Source organism: Lampris incognitus, chromosome 3, assembly GCF_029633865.1.
Source record: "Lampris incognitus isolate fLamInc1 chromosome 3, fLamInc1.hap2, whole genome shotgun sequence".
Taxonomy (NCBI): Eukaryota; Metazoa; Chordata; class Actinopteri; order Lampriformes; family Lampridae; genus Lampris; species Lampris incognitus.
In genome coordinates this window covers 76,542,364-76,562,676 of record NC_079213.1, presented here as the reverse complement: position 1 = coordinate 76,562,676, position 20,313 = coordinate 76,542,364, and the positions used below count along the sequence as shown (strand labels likewise).

The following is a 20,313-nucleotide window of genomic DNA, read 5'->3' as shown; positions in this document are numbered from 1 at the left end:
AGCATTATGCTACTCTAGTTCATAGTGAGGGCTGCCAGATACACATACATGCAGAACATGGCGCAACACAGGACAGAGCCCATGTTTGCCAGTGGCAGGTTTGCATTAAAACAGCATGTGGTCCTGTGAGAGAGTAAAAGACCAGAATCAGCTGTTGATCTGCAGTTGATTTTGGCATTTAGTACACAGTACAGACAGTACATAGTATACATAGTGCCTGTACATGTCATGTTATTATTAACAGTATGTCAGCTATTAAGGTGTCCAACTTACTGGAGCTGACTGACATGACAGATGAACATGGCCCTTGCTTGGCGTACAAATAAGGTTAACGTTAAAACTTCACATAAGCATGACTTTGGCGGTGCGAGGCCATACGGTAAGCAAAAACACTGCATGTAAGGGAAGTCTTTCGAGGCAGCAGAGAGGTTAAAACACCTTTCTCTGACACACATCGCACTTGTTATGACATGTGGAGGCACGTCTAAAAGCAAGCTCCTAAGAGTTTGCTGAAGGCGACCTGAGTAATATGCAAATGCATTCAACCAGAGTATCTAGGACAATGCACAAAGCTGTCTAAACTGAAAACCCTATTAATACATTAAGTTGTGAGGCTTTATCATCTTTTGGAGAGAGAGAGAGAGAGCGAGACACATCTCTCTACAAGTGCACGCTGCGTGAACCTCAACTTTTTCTGACCCAATTACCTCAGCTGATCGAAGTGTAACACAGCCATTTGTAATCTTCCAAGATTCCTCATCAACATTTCATGTGAGGTGTCTCATAAATTATGAGGGCTCCTCCAGCTGACATTATGAGGAGAAATGGCAAAACCTCCCTTTTCTTCTCTAAGCTCTTATCATAAAACAGTCTATCACAAAAAAAAGAAAGAGGGAAAGCTGCCCCCCCCCCCCCCCGAATCCCTCTGCTAATTTGCAAATGACTACAGCTCCGACATCAGATAACATTACAAAAAGATGCATGCCACTGTTCAAAAAAATCTCTCTGGAAAATCAGTCTATATAAATATTGATTGGATATAACATTTTAATATCTTCCTTAATTCTATACAATGAAGTACTGAAACTCCAGCATGACACCAAGGAATTCTCAACTTGTCATTTTGGTATTAAAAGAAGAAGAAAAACAATGACGAGAAAAAAAAATGTATTTCTGAGGCAGAATGCACTACATGCATAAGTATCATCATCACTAACGGTAAATAATGCAAAGCATCTCGTCCTTTCAATTATTCAGCTTTATGTCCTGGATTTGGTCGACAGAAATGTAGTGATGACAAAATATTGTAAGTTCCTCTGAAGCACAAACGCCGAGGCATCTGCACACAGCAAGCTGAGGAGCTGTGTCTTATTAGATTTCCACAAACACAGTACACCTACGCACAACCTAAGTGGATTAAATATGACGGATGATGACATTTAAAGAAAAGGCTTTCAGATTCCTCAAATCTAATCTGGAACTCTAAATCAGGACTAATCAGTTGCTTTTCAAAGACGCTTCAGTCAGAGGAAGAATTTATGGCAGTTACAAGCCTCTCTCTCTCTCTCTCTCTCTCTCTCTCTCTCTGTATCACTTTCAGGTTTTTGCATTTTGGGAGGCTTCTGCCTTTGAGAACGGCTTGTGTGTCTACTTTATCTAAGAATGTTTCATCAAAGTCCTGGCCAGGATAATTGCTAGTGGTTTATAAATGTAGTGAAGCTGTTGTAAAAGTATGAAAAAAAAGGCCAAAAAAGAACATTGGATAATTTATCAGCTATGGATGGCACTGTATTGAGTCTTATTCAAACTTTTCTCTTGACATCACAGAGCCAGAGTATAATGTTAATTCAATTCAATTAACCCCCTCTGGACCGAAGAAAACTTACAATAGCTGTTTCAGATTAAAGGCTCATCAAAGAAATTAGCGACACTAATAAAACTTTGCCATAGGAAGACAAAGATCCAGTCCAGTAGTGAGCCAGAGATCGCAGCCCCACTTTGATTAATTTAGTTAATTACTAGCCTAAGGGTTTTGACAACTGCTAGTCCTCTTCCGCCTCATACCCAACCACAAAAAAAAGAGAGAAAAAAAAATGAAAGAAAGGTTGTGTGCCATCAGATTCATTGTGATTACAAAATTCTCATGCTCTCGTTCTCTGTGCCTGGTTCTCCCATCGGCCTTGAACAGTATGGAACATCCTACGCTAAAGCATGCTTTCACATTACTGTGTAGCCGATATGTGCATTATTCAAAGGGGAGACAGTGGGCTCTGTGGACTCACAGAGGAGCATGTACCTCTTCTCAAACTTGCTCGCCCCATAATGAGTCCCTAAAGTAGCCTCCTGCTTTTCCTCTTGCCCTCATGTTCCTCTCCATCTCTCAGTTAATTCAGCTGTCACCATGTTTAACCACACATTGACCCTTCTTGCTCCGCCCCCCCCTTCCCCCTCCCACCCAAATACAGCCAGCCACTGTCAGCTGTGGAGGCACACGTTATCCCTGGCTTGTACTGGCTACCTCAGCTCACATATGACCCATTTATCAACTCTCACGTCCTTGTTTAACCGGCCCTGGGCAATTGAGCCCTACAGTTGGCAAACAGAAGTAAACAAGTGCATGCATGCTATAGTAGGACACAGAGAACATATTACATCTGCAGCTCTCTCTCTCTCTCTCTCTCTCTCTCTCTCTCTCTCTCTCTCTCTCTCTCTCGCTCTCTCTCGCTCTCTCACACACACACACACACACACACACACACACACATACATACACAAATGAGGCCAACAAAGCTTGGAGGGCCATTCGTCTGAAAAATGACTAAATTCCGCCAAGCCAGTGGATCCATTTGACCTATGTCTAATGCGTACCAATTAAGGCCTTTACATTGGCGCACACCAACGTGAGGCTGAAAATCCCTTAATTCCAGTTAAATACATTCCGTAACTATATTACACCTACACATGCTATCATGGTTTGGTGTGTGATACAAAGCCTATTTGATAGTCCCATTGAATGTATCGAGTCAAGTCAAGTCAGTTTTATTTGTGTAGCCCATTATCACAAATTACAAATTCACCTCAGCGGGCTTCACAGCAATACAACATCCCGTCCTTAGACCCTCGCATCGGAGTGGGGTGTCTAATGGGAATAGCCATAGGGACTAATTCCAGGGGCAAAAGGGATTAAAGGCTGGAGAGAAGCGAGCGGCAGGGGCTTTCTCTGGAGTAGCAGATACACTGTCTTGGGTCAAAAAGAAAAGAAATACAAAAATCTGTTATTCTTGCCTTTCAAACCCTATTTCATAAAAATGGATCCAAAATTGGTATTCTGTTTAATCCTAACAGTTATGATTTTGTTACCTGTCAGACCCAGATGAAATGCCAGGTACTTGAACCACAGGAGAAAAATGTTTTAAAATCACTGCCCAAGCATTCAAACTAGGGATGTAATCTTATTTATGTATGAAACTAACCAGTGCTCCTGCTTCTGAAAATATGATCCTCAACAAACCATGATTAAGGTATCAGCTGCAACTGATTCTGAGAATGGGAAAAAAAATCCAATACCGCAATCTAATACTTAGTATTATTAAATTGGCCGGTTAAAATCATGATGTATCAGCTATCTGTGGTCTTCATCACCCCCCCCCTTTCATTACAGTCTGTGCCAGAGTCACACTTTATCCTTTGATTGAACTTACATGGTCTTGGAAATGCATATTGACTAAATGTATTGCTACTTATGTTCTGTCCTCACTACACCATATTCACCAAGCAAAGGGCATCATAACTTGGCAAGACTTAAAATCACTAGGCTTCTGGGTATGCCTATTTCATAAACATTTTTCAACACTGAAAGTCAACTTCCAGTGTGCTAAAGCTTTGGTTTCCAGATAGTTTCTCGGAGGACCCCTCGTCCCTGTAGTATTGCTCTTGTGGCACAAAAGTAATTTTGTGGGTCACCGGGTAGGCTAATCTAGAAACATTTACACAGATTTTAGGCTATTAACCCGCTATCCCACAGTAATGCTTTCTTCATTTTGGGAGCATGACATTAGCATGCGCTCTGAATACAAATGTTATGAGTGTTTTGGGGAGACATTTTAGTCTTTCCACAACCAAAACTTGGGTCCCAACCCTGTCTCTGAACATCTATTGTGCACATTATGTTGCAGTATGACTCCTACCAATACGATCAAACTACCAGTGCTGCCTGTGTGTGCATGCTCATGTGTGTGTGTCTGTGTGTGTGCAAGTCTGAATATCTGCCTAGCATTTCCCTGGCATCAGTGTTACATGTGGGTCAAACTATGAGTCATGAGCTAATTTTAGCAGCTTGAACTATTCTCACCTATGAATGCTAGAGTGTGAAGTGACTGTTCACTTATTATAACTTTTAAAAGAGATGCCGTGTCGGTCCACTGTACCAAGTAGAGTCAATAGTATCCTGATGGATTAATTCTTACTCATCTTCTTACACTTTGCACATAGTTAAATTTAATGACACTACCATCTTTATTGGTAAATCATCTTGACATGTAATTCTTTGACAGATTGATAACCAAACCAATTGGCTGTGGAACAAGAGAATATGTCTACATGAATTATACCCCTGCTTTGTTTATGCTTATATCATTGTTTTAAGAATGTTTTCCCCCACTGCAAACTGAATGGCTAAGCTCTCAATATAAGTAATCTTTGTTTGTGATTAAAGTTTTTAAGATATTTTGAAGATTTAAGTAACATGTTTAGAGTTGTATGATTTTAAACATTTCATATGCAATAGACTTGTGTTTTGAGATACTGTGGGATCTGAGAATGTGTAGCTGAAGTCAATATACACGGATGAGCCAAAACATTATGACCACCTACAGGTGAGCCGAATAACACTTATCATCTCCAAACAAGGACATATGTCGAGGTCTGGGTAGATTAGATGGTTAGCAAAAAATCAGTTCTCATAGTCGACGTGTTGGATGCAGGAGAAATGGGCAGGAGTAATGCCCTGAGCGACTTTGACATGGGTCAAATTATAATGGCTAGACGACTGGATCAGAACATCTTTTGAGACAGCAAGGCTTGTTGGGGTGCTCCCAGTCAGCAGTGGTGAGTACCTACTGACAGTGGTTCGAGGAGGGACAAACCACAAACTGGTGACAGGGTGTTGGGTACCCAAGGCTCATCAATGTGCGAGGGCAATGAAGGCTATCCCATCTGGTCCGAACCAACAGAAGGTCTACTTGGCACAAGTCACAGAAAACTTGAATGATGGTTATGGGATTAATGTGTCACACAACACAGTGCATCACACCCTGCTGCTTATGGGGCTGCATAGCCACAGACCAATCAGAGTGCCCATGGTGACCCCTGTCCACCGCCGAGAGCACCTATAATGGGCACACGAGCATCTGAACTGGGCGTATGGAGCAGTGGAAGAAGGCTGCCTGGTCCAATGAATCCCATTTTCTTTTAGCTCACGTAGATTGGCGCGTACATATGCACCATTTGCCTGGGGAAGTGATGGCACCAGGATGCACTCTGGGAAGATGACAAACCGGTGGAGGGAGTGTGATGCTCTGCTGGGAAACCCTGGGGCTGGCCATTCATATGGAATCCTATTTGACACATGCCACTTACCTAAACATCGTTGAAGACCAGATACACCCCTTTATGGCAATGGTATTCCCTGATGGCAGTGGTTTCTTTCAGCAGGATAATGCTCCCTACCACACGATACACATTGTTCAGGAATGGTTTGAGGAACATGATGAAGTGCTCAAGATTTTGCCCTAGCCTCCAAATTCTCCAGATCTCAATCCGATTGAGCATCTGTGGGATTTGCTGGACCGCCAAGTCTGTGCCACGGTGGCTCCGACTCACAATTTACAGGACTTGAAGGATTTGCTGCTAATGTTTTGGTGCCAGATCCCACAGGACACCTTCAGGGGTCTTGTAGAGTCCATGCCTCGGTGGGTCAGTGCTGTTTTGGCGGCATACGGAGGACTAACAGCATATTAGGCAGGCTGTCATAATGTTTTGGCTCATCAGTGTAATACTGGCATATTTCAGTGTACTGCAGAAACTCATGAAGCAGAACCCCACACATTTTAGAAACATGTTTTTGTCATTGTCTGTGTATACCATGTCCCTGGAATAAGCTTTTAACATCACAATCTGTTTTAGCAGTGCTCACTTTAACACATAGAGATGGCTAACACCATTATATGGATGTGGATAACAAGCTGGCCTTCTCCATTACCTTTACAAACATAGATGAAATGGCTCAAAATAAATCACAACCTGGGTTTTAACTGATCTGGGATGAAATGTGTTCCAGCATGCAGTTTATGTGTTGGGTTTGGTCATACTGGAACATTCACAGAGGTGCTTGTGTGACATTAGTATCAGCAAAGAGGGGGAATGCAAAAAGCTTCTTATGTTTCTTACCAAAGTATTCTTCAGATGGAGGGTTGTCCATGTCAAACAGCATCTTTTTGGTCAGGCGCTCCAACTCGTCCTCAGGACGGGAAACGGGGTTGCTGGGAACAGTAGCCTGAAGACCAGAAAAGGTACACAGTCACTCACCAAGTCTACCAAAGTAATAAAAGAGAAGTGCAGTAGTTCCCCGAATGCCAAATGTTAGTCGCTACTGTCCAGTTCTATCACCAGTGTGTTTAGGCTAGTTCAGATCAATAGCTGTGGTACCACTGCTTCACAACATGAAGAGAGTTCAACCTGAAAACCTCAAGACTGATTTATGAAAATAAATATACACCTTCATCTGAAAGATTAATAAACACCTGACTTCAGTATATCAGGGTGATGACCATTTTCAAGGCTGGATAAACAGCTGCCTCAATTAAAATGCAATTGATGGCCTTCAGTCTGCCATTTTCTGCTGAGATATCCGACCCTGGCTTTAGCCCCAGTGGTGTACAGCCTCGAGGGTTGTGGTGCATGTCCTTCTGTATGATACAACTGCGTGAGGAGAGCATAGTGACCCTGACTAATCCTTGCATTTGGAAAATGATAATAAGATGCAAAAAAAAAAAGAAAAAAAAAGAAGTAGGCCAGAAACCTCCCTTTTAAGTCATTTACATTTGGGAGATGGGTTAGCAGATACATAGTCAGTAGTGCTACATGCATCACCACTCCACTACGTGCTTAATGTGTAAGATTTTTCACAAAGGATGACATAACTCTGCGAAGTTGGCACTTCCTTCCTTTTCTTGTAAGCTTCAGCCTCTCTCTTATCATGTAGTCTCTGTCATCTGCCTGCTGTTTGTCTTCGGGACTGTCATGTTGGATCTGATATTTTCTGCCCATCATCTGCAGGGCCCCAGAACATTGCTCCCGTTCACCAGCCTGGCTCACAACACAGTCCCTTTACAGGTGTGTGTGTGTGTGTGTGTGTGTGTGTGTGTGTGTGTGTGTGTGTGTGTGTGCGCACTTTGCAGACACCCTTGGGGCCTAAACTTGACTCTGACATGGTATGTGGCAGGGCTTTCTCAAAACCAAAGACACTCAGGTGACCTTAACTCAATCTGGGTGCTGGCTGGGATGCTACAGTAGATTTGATTTTCAATATTGTAATACAGACCCAGATCTAAGCTGACCTTTGAGGGGTGCCTAATTGTGACATTTGGGAGCGAGGCGAATGTTAGTGACCAGTATGGTTTTGTACATATTTATCCATGGCTTACTGCGTTACACTCAGGAATAACATTTGTCAATCTTGGGTTGATTCAAGAGCTGACTAAGGGAACAAAATGTTTTCATTATTTGAAGTGAAACACAGTAATTATAGGTCCTGTCAAATATTTCCTTCTGTTAATAGTCTGCTAGATTTGTATTGTACAATACATATGGCCAGAGTACCTAATATGTTTCATGTTAAAAATAATAAAGGTTTTGGGGAGCGTCTGGGTGGTTAGCGGTCTATTCCATTGCCTACAAACATGGGGATTGCCGGTTCGAATCCTCGTGTTGCTTCCGGCTTGGTCGGGTGTCCCTACAGACACAATTGGCCATGTCTGTGGGTGGGAAGCCGGATGTGGGTATGTGTCCTGGTCAGTCGAGGCGCTTGTTTAGTGGGAAGGGGGAACTGGGGGGGAATAGCATGATCCTCTCACACACTATGTCCCCCTGGTGACGCTCCTCACTGTCAGGCGAAAAAAAGCGGCTGGCAACTCCACGTGTACCAGTAGAGGCATGTGATAGTCTGCAGCCCTCCCAGAGGAGGTGGGGCAGCGACCGGGACGGCTCAGAGAACGAGGTGATTGGCCAGGTACAATTGGGGAGAAAAAAGGGAGGAAAATCCCCCCCCCCCAAAAAAAAATGATAATAATAATAAAGGTTTCAAATGCTGGACATCATATTCAGTTTTAACTACACAAAATTGTATTACATCCTCAACATCACAGTAAGTGAGGATGATATTGCACAGCTCCATATGGTCTACTTCTATGAGACTGATTTCTAAAGTCAGTGAATAAATGTTAAGTGTGTACTTGCCGTCCACAGTGTTATCAAGTAACATTTAGAGATTTATGATGCATGAATGTGCTCTGCATGGTCTGGCTCAGAATGCAGCAGGCTGATAATAGAAAGCCAAACAGTAGGCCTCATTAACTCTGAGGGATCGACACACTGAACGTGCAAATCTTTCTACCATGCCAGAGCGTTTTCTAGACAGCAGCTGGGCCCAGGCTCTTGGATTTCCTGGCACCTCCACAGCCACTCAGCCATAATAGCAGGATCACAACATAGAGGATCAGATAGCAATAAAAGTAAAGACTCTGCAGTCGTTTGATAGTCCTCTCTCTCCTGATCAAATCTTCTTTTACCCCCCCCCCCAAACTAATACACAATGATAACAGCAAGTATACCTTGAGACAGTTCAGACACTACTGATACAACCGAAGGTTGCACAAAGGAGTGGATAATTTTGAAAAGTCTTAAAATATATCCAAACAGCTCAAAGAAAAGCTCTTTTTTGTCAACATTATACTCATTATTCCAGTGTTGTTAGTTTGAGACAGTGAAGAGGACAATTTAACACTGTTAATCTTAGCTCCACATCAAAAGCATATTCGAGAGGGAAAGAAATGCAGCTATTACCAGAAACAGGCTTTTGAGTTTAAGCTTCATTTATACCTTATCCACTCTTTGACACCCTGCAGCAACCCACTGCCAGAGAGTTTAAAGCACCTTGTTAGGGAGCCTTTTGTGACAGCACAGAATAATTTTTCACATGAATAAGAGAGAGAAATTGCTTCCCTGCATGCTTTATGATTGCCTCACAGTTTTCTGTTCAGCTTTTCAGAAGCAACAATGGAACGATACAGCAGCTACATGTGCAAGAGACTTATGAGTTTTCGGTTGCATTTAGCCCAGTTCAGTAAATTGTTCTCTTACACCTTGGAGACACTTACTCGCTTTTATTGAAGTTGGTGCTCATTTCACTGGTGACTGACTTAACATCTGTACTGACTTTCCAGCACTTTTCTGGAATGATGAAGCTTATAGTTTGAGGTCACGACCTGATTTTAAGTACAAAAAAACTTATCACAAAACAATCTGATTAATTTGTTGGATTGAATTCAGTGTACCTCCAAGGTTCGAATTTATGAGTGACCACTGGTGCATGTTATCTGATATCGCAAGCTGGTGAGAGACAGGGAGACAGATTGTGTCTGGCAAGGCAAGACACATTTATTTGTATAGCACATTTCAGCAACAAGGCAATTCAAAGTGCTTTACATAAAACATAAATGTCATCAAGAAAAGAAAATGACATATAAATACAATTAAAAGATAGAAAAAATAACTAAAGACAGATAAAACAGGGGGTAGCACGGTGGTGCAGTGGTTAGCATGGTCGCCTCACAGCAAGAAGGTCCTGGGTTCGAACCCCGGGGTTGTCCAACCTTGGGGGTCCTCCCAAATTGTTGTGTGTGTGGAGTGTGCATGTTCTCCCGGTGTCTGTGTGGGTTTCCTCCGGGGGCTCCGGTTTCCTCCCACAGTCCAAAGACATGTAGGTCAGGTGAATCGACCATACTAAATTGTCCCTAGGTGTGAACGTGTGTGTGTGTGTGTGTGTGTGTGTGCATGCACGTGCTGGCGGGGTGTCTCCCCGCCTGCTGCCCAATGACTACTGGGATAGGCTTTAGCATCCCTGTGACTCTAATTAGGATAAGCGGTTTGGATAATGGATGGATGGATAAAACAGAAGGGTAAAAGTTACAGTAAGATCGTCACATCTGATTTAATAAAAGGTAGCAGCACACAGGAAAGTCTTCAGCCTTGATTTAAACGAACTGAGATTTGCAGCAGACCTGCAGTTTTCTCGGAGTTTGTTCCAGATATGCGGTGCATAAAAACTGAAAGCTGCCTCTCCATGTTTCGTTTTGACTCTGGGGACAGGAAGCAGACCTGTCCCAGACCATCTGAGAGGTCTTTGTGGTGCATAGTGTAGCAGTAGGTCAGAAATGTATTTCAGCCATAAACCAATCAGTGCTTTATAAACCTAGAGCAGAGTTTTAAAATCAATTCTTTGACGGACAGGAAGCCAGTGTAAAGACCTCAGGGCTGGACTGATGTGATTCACTTCTTTGGTCTTAGCCAGGACTCGAGCAGCAGCATTTGAATCAGCTGCAGCTGTTTGATCGATTTTTTTTGGAGAGACCTGTAAAGACACCATTACGGGAGTGGAGTGGACTGAAGATAAATGCATGGACAAGTTTTTCCAAATCCTTCTGACACATAAGTCCTTTAATTCTTGATATATTCTTCAGGTGATAATAGGCTGACTTTGTAATTATCTTAATGTGGCTATTGAAATTCAGGTCTGAGTCCATGACTACACCAAGATTTCTGGCTGGGTTTGTAGTTTTTAACATTGCCGACTGCAGCTGAGCGCTGACTTAATCGTTCATCCTTGCCTCGAAAGACAGTTACTTCAGTTTTATCTTTGTTTAATTGAAGAAAATTCTGAGATATCCAATCGTTGATTTGTTCAGTGCACTTAGTGCTTGTCTGGGATTATAGTCCCCTGGTGATACGGTTATGTAGCTCTGTGTGTCGACTGGATAATTATGGTAACATATTTTGTTGTCTGGTAGCAGATCACGGCCTGGCCGCCACATCTCTAAATAAAGCTGTGTGCACCATCCGCTGTGGAATTGGCAGTGTGTCAGAGCTGATTAGGTGAAGAGCGGCGGAGGGTGGGTGGAGGGGACTCTCTCACCTGATACCCTGACAAGACCGTGTCCTGCAAACCACCCCCAACCTCAGGCTCTGTCTCTCTTGCTCCGGCTGCAGTGATGGAAAGTGAAGGGGAAAGACAATTGTTCTCAGGGCATACATAAGATCCTCCCTGTTTTACTGTGTGCAGAACAAAGGGATGTGCAGGGAACGGTAAGCAAGAACTATCTTCATGCCATCAGATACTGTACTTTAAAGCCGATGGGATTTAAGACCCAAGACACAAGTTGACAGTTCAATACCACATCTCTAACCTAGACTTCTACCATAATGTCAAAAGGACTCAGAGAATTAAGAAAAATGTTCCTATTCTCCTCTAGTTCAGGCAAGCACAAACAAGCACACACACCCATGGATGGACACACACACACACACACACACAAAATCAACTGTCCAATTAATATTTCCTCTTTCAATTGAATTTAATTTCCTCTTTCAAAACTACTTACTGTATCAAGCACACAAACCTTTCAGCAATCAAAAGCTCTCTATATAACGACAGTATCCGCAAGTACAGGTCAATAGTTTTAGGAGAAATGAAAACCAACGACTGATCGTGTTGGATGGTGAGAAGGGAAGCCACTGCATGAAAACTATAAGCCTTTTAGCATTTCGAGCTTAAGTGATAAGCAAAAGGGAAAATGTACATAGCACGCAGAGAGAACCCAATGAAAGAGGACTGTTAAACAGCACTAATCTGCATTTCCAAACCTCCACTCACCTATCAGTTATGCCTCACATCTGTTTTAATTCCTGCACATGCAATATATCACACCTTAAATGCAGAACATTGTTTTTTGTTGGGGGGGGGGGGGTTGAACATTTGCTGCATGCTCAGCACGTGCTGAACAAAGAGATAATCACTCACAGGCATATTTATCCACAGATTAAATGATGCTGGACTTTGAAATACAAATGCTCTTTAGTGTCAATGGAACTACAGCTTTAGCGGAAGCTTTTAGAGAGGGCTTTACTCAGCTCACGAGCTGACATCCCAGGTTTTTCTTGTCTACCTAAAACACAATGCTATTATTCAAAAGGGACACAGCATACTTGTGGGGCGAAAAGGCTTATCTAAATAGTAATAATAATAATAATAATAATTATTATTATTATAGTCATAAGAATGAGAATAGAGGCAAATGGACCATTGCATTTGTGTGGGTTCCATGTGGGACTGAAGTTTTATTGGATTGGGATGGCTAAAAAAAGCATTTGTTGTTGCACCACTAAACGAGTGATTATAGCAGCTTAGGCGACTCATTTTTACCAGAACAATGAATGGATTGCTGGATCCGTCACACAATCCTTTCACTGAGGTACTCTGTGTGTGTGTGTGTGTGTGTGTGTGTGTGTGTGTGTGTGTGTGTGTGAGTGTGAGTGTGTGTGTGTGTGTGTGTTGTGTCTGTGGGTGGGTGTTAAAAGGGAAGGAGGGTTGTCATGCATCTGGAATCTAACATATTGGTTAAACAGTTAAAGTGCCGTTTGAAATGTGTGTATTAAGAGGTATTATAGTGCCATTTTTCATTTCTTCCTGTTGACACCCATTTCCTTCCAGCTACAATTTTTCTAGGTTCTGATTGTCTGGGACATAGAACCAAGGACTTGGCATATACAGAGCACTGTATGACAAGTATGTTTATTGAATTGTTTTGTGGCATGCAGTGCACACTTTTTATGCAACTTCACGGTTGTCCTGGTGATTGCAGTGTCTGGCCTTATCACATTTAACCTTGCTATGATATCTCTCTATTTAGCTATGCATAAGGACTGCACTATTCTGGAACTATTTTCACTCCTCAGTGATTCTATACTGATAGAAATATAAGTTATGCACATAGAGTGGCACTCGGCTGCTGGAGCAAAATATAGCCGCTTTGGATAGGCAAACATGTTTGTGCACCAAGGCTATACGTTAACTTATCCATGTCATACTTAGGAAGATGCTTGGGGGGCGTCCGGGTGGCATGGCAGTCTATTCTGTTAACTACCAACACAGGGATTACCGGTTCGAATCCCTCTGTTGCCTCCGGCTTGGTTGGGCATCCCTACAGACACAATTGGCTGTGGGTGGGAAGCCAGATGTGGGTATGTGTCCTGGTCGCTGCACTAGCGCCTCCTCTGGTTGGGGCACCTGCTCAGCGGGGAGGGGGAGCTCGGGGGAATAGCGTGATCCTCCCACATGCTACATCCCCCTGGCGAAACTCCTCACTGTCAGGTGAAAAGAAGCGGCTGGCGACTCCACATGTAACGGAGGAGGCATGTGGTAGTCTGCAGCCCTCCCCGGATCAGCAGAGGGGGTGGAGCAGTGACTGGGATGGCTTGGAAGAGTGGGGTAATTGGCTAAGTACAATTGGGGGAAAAAAGGGGGGAAACCCCCCCCCCAAAAAAATAAAGATGCTTGAATGTAAATTAACATTCCTTTAATGAGATTAAAGGAACGTGTTGTAGTGTTGCGTTGTGTTGTTTAGTGTTGTTATTCTATGTTAAGTACACTGAGAGAGCCACGAAACTGGAGTCAAATTCCATGTAAGCCTACAAACCTACATGTGCAAACCTACATGGCCAATAAACATGATTCTGATTCTGAGTAAAGACATTTACATTATTTTCAATACATCCGGTTAAGGGTTAATAGGTGTGGATAACGACACCATTGAGTCCATGAAACCGTCTGTTGAACTTCATACTTTGTACATAATCAAGTGAAATTAGTCACTCAGTATTGGTGGGATAGAAGTTATCTCAGTAACTGTTACTTTAAACAGACAACACAGTAAGTAATCTGAAACATATTATACTGTGAAAGTAACCATCTTAATGCTGCATACTGAGCTCAAGGCCACCTTCTGAGGAAGCTCAAAGAAAAGTATACATTCTCTCCAAACAAAATAGGTCATGCTGTTTCAGCTCCAATTAAATGCTAAGAAAAAATAACAGTCAACGGCAGAGCAGCTGTATACAGAGCAGCGAGTGATAATTAAAAATTAAGCAATTCTAAAATTGACATTTTCCACAGCCATCCAAATCTTTAGTGCAAATTGAATTCATATAAAGGGATGGATTTCAGACTGTTCAGAGAAATATAATGTATGTAGACGGGCTTTTCGATGTTTATAAGATTGTGCATGTGTATAAACTAGGTCATCTGTTCGAAACTGACATCCCCCTGCAAACAGATATGTGAAAATCTAAGCGTGTAGAGAGGGGTGCCACAAGCAATCTTGGAAAAATAACAACAATAACAACTACATAAAAAAATGTACAAATGACTGCACAAATTGTTGGGACAGAGATAAAACTTATTTGGCTTTTTTTATAGTACAAAACAATTACATAAGTGTACCAAACACTATATTAAGGAGGATGCAGGTTTTGCTGGTTTGAGCAAAAGCTGAAAATCTCCTCCTGTTGTTTCCTCGTGCGGTTTGCACAGATCTATATTTAAACAAATGCGGTGAACATAATGAAGATTCACACAGGTTATGTCTCACAATCGAAGTATTGGCATCCTGCACTTCCCTTTTGTAATACATAGTGGTGTGTATTTCCTGTATAATTTCGCCTGCACAGAAGACCACAAAATATTCTTCTCCTTTCCAGTTAAAAAAGTACATGAAAACAATGGTTCATTTGAATGACACTCTGAGGGCCATCATCTCACCAAACATCACCACAGGAAAACTGTTGCATTATAAACACAAAAGAAAAACACAGCGCTCAATCCACTATGAGACTTTACTGAGTCAAAGATAATAACGATAATAAAATAAAATACATCTATGGCAAATGCACACGTTTTATGTACTCTGAGCCAGAAAAGGAGAATAGTTTTGCTTCAGATAGGAAGATGGTGTCCAGCCAATAAATAGTTTCAACAGTGCTCAACAGACAGATGTCATTTGCCTAAGTGAAGGACAAGTAGGGCTCAGTGAGGAGCTGCGACTGAGAGGCAGCCATTCCCAAAGACAACCAGCAGGGGCCGCTGTTATGCAGATTTGGGGGGGTGTCTGCTGCCTGGCAGAGTAAAAAAACTCATCCATCTGAATTGTCTTCAGAGTGCAAAATGCTTACAATCAATACATTAACACGGTGAAATTGTGCTACTGAAACAAAAATCCCTTTCAATTAATCAGAGCTAAACGGTTAACTGAATTTCTTCACAATACTTTAATGATCAACCTATCATATCTCAATTCCTAATGGAAATTAAAAGGTAGAAAAAAACCCATAAATGTATCTAAAATGTCAATGAATCCAGTTTTTTTAGACATACACGTAAATTATAATAGTTATATATATTCTCGCTGGACTTGAAATTAATTTGAGGCAGTTAGCACTACCCAGCATGCCAATGTTTCATTAAGAGATGAGTCTAAGAGAATGCAGAAGTTTCTCAGAACAACGGGATTAATCTGCATCTCTCAGGCTATGAGCCAGAACTGTGGGAGCGGTCGAAAACAAGAAAATAAACAAACTGCACAGACATTTTAAATTGTCAGAGCTCATTGAGCTACAATGACAGGTATCGATCCAGGCAGTTATTTACCAGACACTCTGGCCATCTCTGAGGAGCCGCTGGAGCAGGGGATGGCAGGCCCTTATTATTTATGAAAGGGTTTTCTGACAAACACCTCCGATCTACTCGGGTCTGTGACTGACAAATGAACCGGCCGAAGAAACCTTTAACATATTGGATGAAGGCTCAGCTCAGAGGTTCTCAAATTTCCAGCAAGAAAAGCAAACTACCCGATGGAAAGAGGCATTACTTAATCAAACGCTCACCTGATCTGTATTTAATATTACTTGACATTTAAATGTCTCGTAGGTTGCCTAATTACAGCAGGGATTTGTCACAGCTATGAGTTCTGTTTTGAGCCTTGAAGTAGCCTATGGGGTGAAACTCTCAGGCGATGGCAAGAAAAAGGAGGAAATATGCTTATCCATATCTGGCTGTTACTCTGTGAAGCATTCAGTAACCAGATCCTTTGTGAACACCAACGATATTTCATGCAACAGCAAAGGAATGCAACAGACATCCAATTACAGATTCAGTGAATGCAATGGAAATGCAAAGGTTGACAGCATCAGTCATGTAATAAACAACAAGACAGTGCAATTAAGATATGTTAGACCACCACTGATGTACACAAACAGACAGAATAATCCTAATTGTGCAAAACCAATCAGGCAACAAGGATGAGCTATTTTTGTACTCTAAGATAGTACCTAGTTCTGTAAAATTATTTCATAGAATGCATCCCCTGAAGAAGCCAGTGGAATGAACATTAAAAATATCCTTTGTTGCTTCTTCTGTGGGCACCAGTTCTTGTAATAGCCATCTGAAGTATTGCAATGGATTTTATATCCAATAATGTCTTGTTAATTGAGAAATTTGGGCAATCAGAATGGGGTAGAGCTAAATTTTACTACATATGTAAGTTGTAGACCCGTAAAATCACATAATAATATGATGTGGTGCGCAGCAAATTTAGCATTACAAGTTGTATATTAGATTAATTTTAGGTTCCTATTTAATCTCCTGTTCCATTTACAAGTTAATAAAGGTTTAAGACCAAAAGGTATTTCTCCTCTTCTCCTGAGTGCAAATGTTTGAAATTCTTGGGAACAGCCAGAGACCTGCCTTATTGTAAATACAGTGGTCATGGCCTTTGTGCTTACAAAGCACAAGAGCATGTTTCAATTTTGCTCTACATTCAGGATTTTGATACCAATATACACATGATATTTCCATCCATCCTGAGTGTCCCTCTAATATACTCGTTACTAATCCTGTCCTTCTTTAGGAATGAGTATATTAGGGCAACAGCTCAGGTTGGACGGTTTGGAGACAAAGCAAGAGAGGCAAGACTGAGAGGAGAGATGCTGGGTATATCGGCAGAAGGATGCTGAATATGGAGCTGCCAGGGAAGAGGAAAAGAAGAAGGCCAAAGAGAAGGTTTATGGATATGGTGAGGGAGGACATGCAGGTGCCTGGTGTGACAGAGGAAGATGCAGAGGACAGGAAGAGATGGAAACGGATGATCCGCAGTGGCGACCCCTAATGGGAGCAGCCAAAAGTAGTAATAGTAGTAGTAGTAGTAGTAGTAGATACACATATAATATTTCAACAAACATTGATCAGAAAATTAGCTTCTAAATGACTGTGCTTATATATAATGTAGGTTAACTCAGCTTGGGCTATCCCAATATCTAGAGCACCTTCTTCAGCCAACTGTAAAATTAGGCTACCTTTTCATTTGATTGATTTGAAATTAGTAATCCTATTGAATCCTATATTCATGATTTCAACAAGTGTATTATTATATTCCTACACACAAACACATCCAGCGGTGATGTGTCTGCCAGGGTGAGATTTTAGCACTTTAGAGTTTGAGACAAAAATCACTTTCAAGACCATAGACAGACTGTAGAATATTTCACTCTGGTCAAACTAACACAATGTGCACAAAAAGGTAATTTTTTTTCAAAGAAACTGTTTTGGTAAGAAAATGATTTAATTAGGTGTCAACATGCCTCTTTGATAACTGATAATTATGTCATTCTATTGACTTATTTGTGGGCTTTCATATAATCTTAATCTTAAATTTTTATCATCCATTATTTAATGTCAGCCATGTCCCTTATTATCATGTTGATATGATATTTCACAGACTGCCATTGTATTATTTGAACAGAAAACAACAGTCTAGAAATAAAATAAATAAATAATGGGAAAAAGTTACCAGCACGAGAGAGAAGGTGTGGTATAATCAAATTTAATCCTCTGGACTGAACCCCAATCATAACACCATTATTAAGATGCATGAGCTTCAGTGGGACACCTATAGACCAACATGTGTCATGATACTTAACAAAGTAAGCCTGATTCAGACCCTAAAGTTAGGTGGTGTTTTCTTCAGTGTTGCTCATGTCAGAATTTATGCACGTGTACCAATCTGTTGATTCCAACAATGGAGTTGTAGGCAAACATATGCAGCCTATTTCATGATGCATGCTTTTAAGTGACATATACATAAGTCAATGAACGCCTGTCTCCACATTACAATACTTGGCAGTGAAACCTGCTATCGGTCTAGTAATCCCCTCCGGTTTCCTGATGTAAAATCACGAATCAGTATCTTAAGAAATGTCAGCTATAGTACATGGAATGTGGTCTGTTGAGCCATAAAAGCTTCAACAAAATAAATTGTGCTGAAAAATAACTATGTCATGAAAAGGATATACACCCATGAGCCAAAACATTATCACCACCTGCCTAATATGCCGTTGGTCCTTCATGTGCTGCCAAAACAGCACCGACCCGCTAAGGTATGAACTCTACAAGACTCCTGAAGTTCTCTTGTGGTATCTGGCACCAAAACATTAGCAGCAGATCCTTCAAGTTCTGTAAGTTGTGAGGTGGAGCCACCATGGATCAAACTTGTTGGTCCAGCACATCCCACAGATGTTCAACCGGATTGAGAGCTGGATAATTTGGAGGCAAGGGCAACATTTTGAACACTTCATCATGTTCCTCAAATAATTCCCAAACTACGTGTGTAGTGTGGCAGGCCACATTATCCTGCTGAAAGAGGTCACTGCCATCATGGAATATCATTGCCATGAAGGGGTGTACCTGGTCTGCAATGATGTTTAGGTAGGTAGCATATATCGAATTGACATCCACATGAATGGCTGGACCCAGGGTGTCCCAGCAGAACATTGCCCAGAGCATCACACTCCCCCCACGAGCTTGTCCTGTTCCCACAGTGAATCCTGGTGCCACCACTTCCCCAGGTAAACGGTGCACATATACACGGCCATCCATGTGAGCTAAAAGAAAATGAGACTCATCGGACCAGGCGATCTTCTTCCACTGCGCCAAACGCCCGGTTCAGATGCTTGTGTGCCTATTGTAAGGTGCTTTCGGCGGTGGACAGGGGTCATCATGGGCACTCTGATTGGTCTGTGGCTATGCAGCCCCATATGCAGCAGGGTGTGATGCACTGTGTGTTGTAACACATTCCTCCTGTAACCATCATTAACATTTTCTGTGATTTGTGCCACAGTAGACATTATGTTGGTTCAGACCAGATGGGATAGCCTTTGTTGCCCTCATTCATCAATGAGCCTTGGGTGCCCAACACCCTGTCGGCAGTTTGTGGTTTGTCCCTCCTCTGACCACTGTCGGTAGGTACTCACCACTGCTGACTGGGAGCACCCCACAAGCCTTGCCATTTCTGAGATGTTCTGACCCAGTTGTCTGGCCATTATAAGTTAGCCCTTCTCAAAGTCGTTCAGGTGTTTACTCCTGCCCATTTCTCCTGCATCCAACATGTTGACTATGAGAAGTGATTGTTTGCTTACCATCTAATCTACCCAGACCTTGACTTGTGCCCTTGTTTGGAGATGATCAATGTTATTCGGCTCACCTGTGAGTGTAAACAAACTACTTGGATAAGTTTTGGGATAAAGGATTGTCTTATCTGACCTCCATGTAGCTAGTGTAGTGGAAAATTCTGAAAATTGCTCACTTGCATAGTTTGCAGATTATAGTAGTTTAAAGCATGTGAGCTGCCAATCAATGTAATGAGCAGTCACTAAAAACCGGATGGGTCAGTGGGTCAGGGGTGGATAGTGAGTGTAAATGAGAACAAGAATAAATCCCTTGGGGGTGCCCTGGTGGCCCTCTGCTGCATGTCATCCCCTCTCTCTCCCCTGCCTCTTTCTACTATCGCAACCAAATAAAGGCGGAAAATGTAAAAAAATAAAATAAAATGAATAAGTCCTGTCTATCATATCAATTATTATCCAAATCACACTTCCATCTGGTATTGATATTACATGCTTTTTGCAATATCACTGTTTTATAAGTGTTTTATAACTACAGTAAAGAAATGGTTAAAAAATAGTAGTAATTGGTGAGTGTCAATGCACGTGTTTTACCTTGAGTCTCACAACTTTGCATTGTGATCTGATTAACTCTACTGGAAAAAAGAATGGTTGGTGTTTTTATTCAAGTCAATATCTACATACTTTATAAGA

At 41.8% G+C, this 20,313-nt stretch overlaps 1 protein-coding gene across 4 annotated transcripts in view; it reads right to left on the bottom strand.

The window, feature by feature from the left end:
• The window catches only part of lpp (LIM domain containing preferred translocation partner in lipoma), a 210,677-nt gene that overhangs the window by 30,643 nt on the left and 159,721 nt on the right, over window positions 1–20,313 (bottom strand). For all 4 annotated transcript variants that reach the window (XM_056276295.1, XM_056276294.1, XM_056276298.1 and 1 more), the window contains one exon: window positions 6,448–6,553. In XM_056276295.1, coding sequence (XP_056132270.1) covers window positions 6,448–6,553 — 106 coding nt within the window. The remainder of the gene's footprint in view (window positions 1–6,447; window positions 6,554–20,313) is intronic.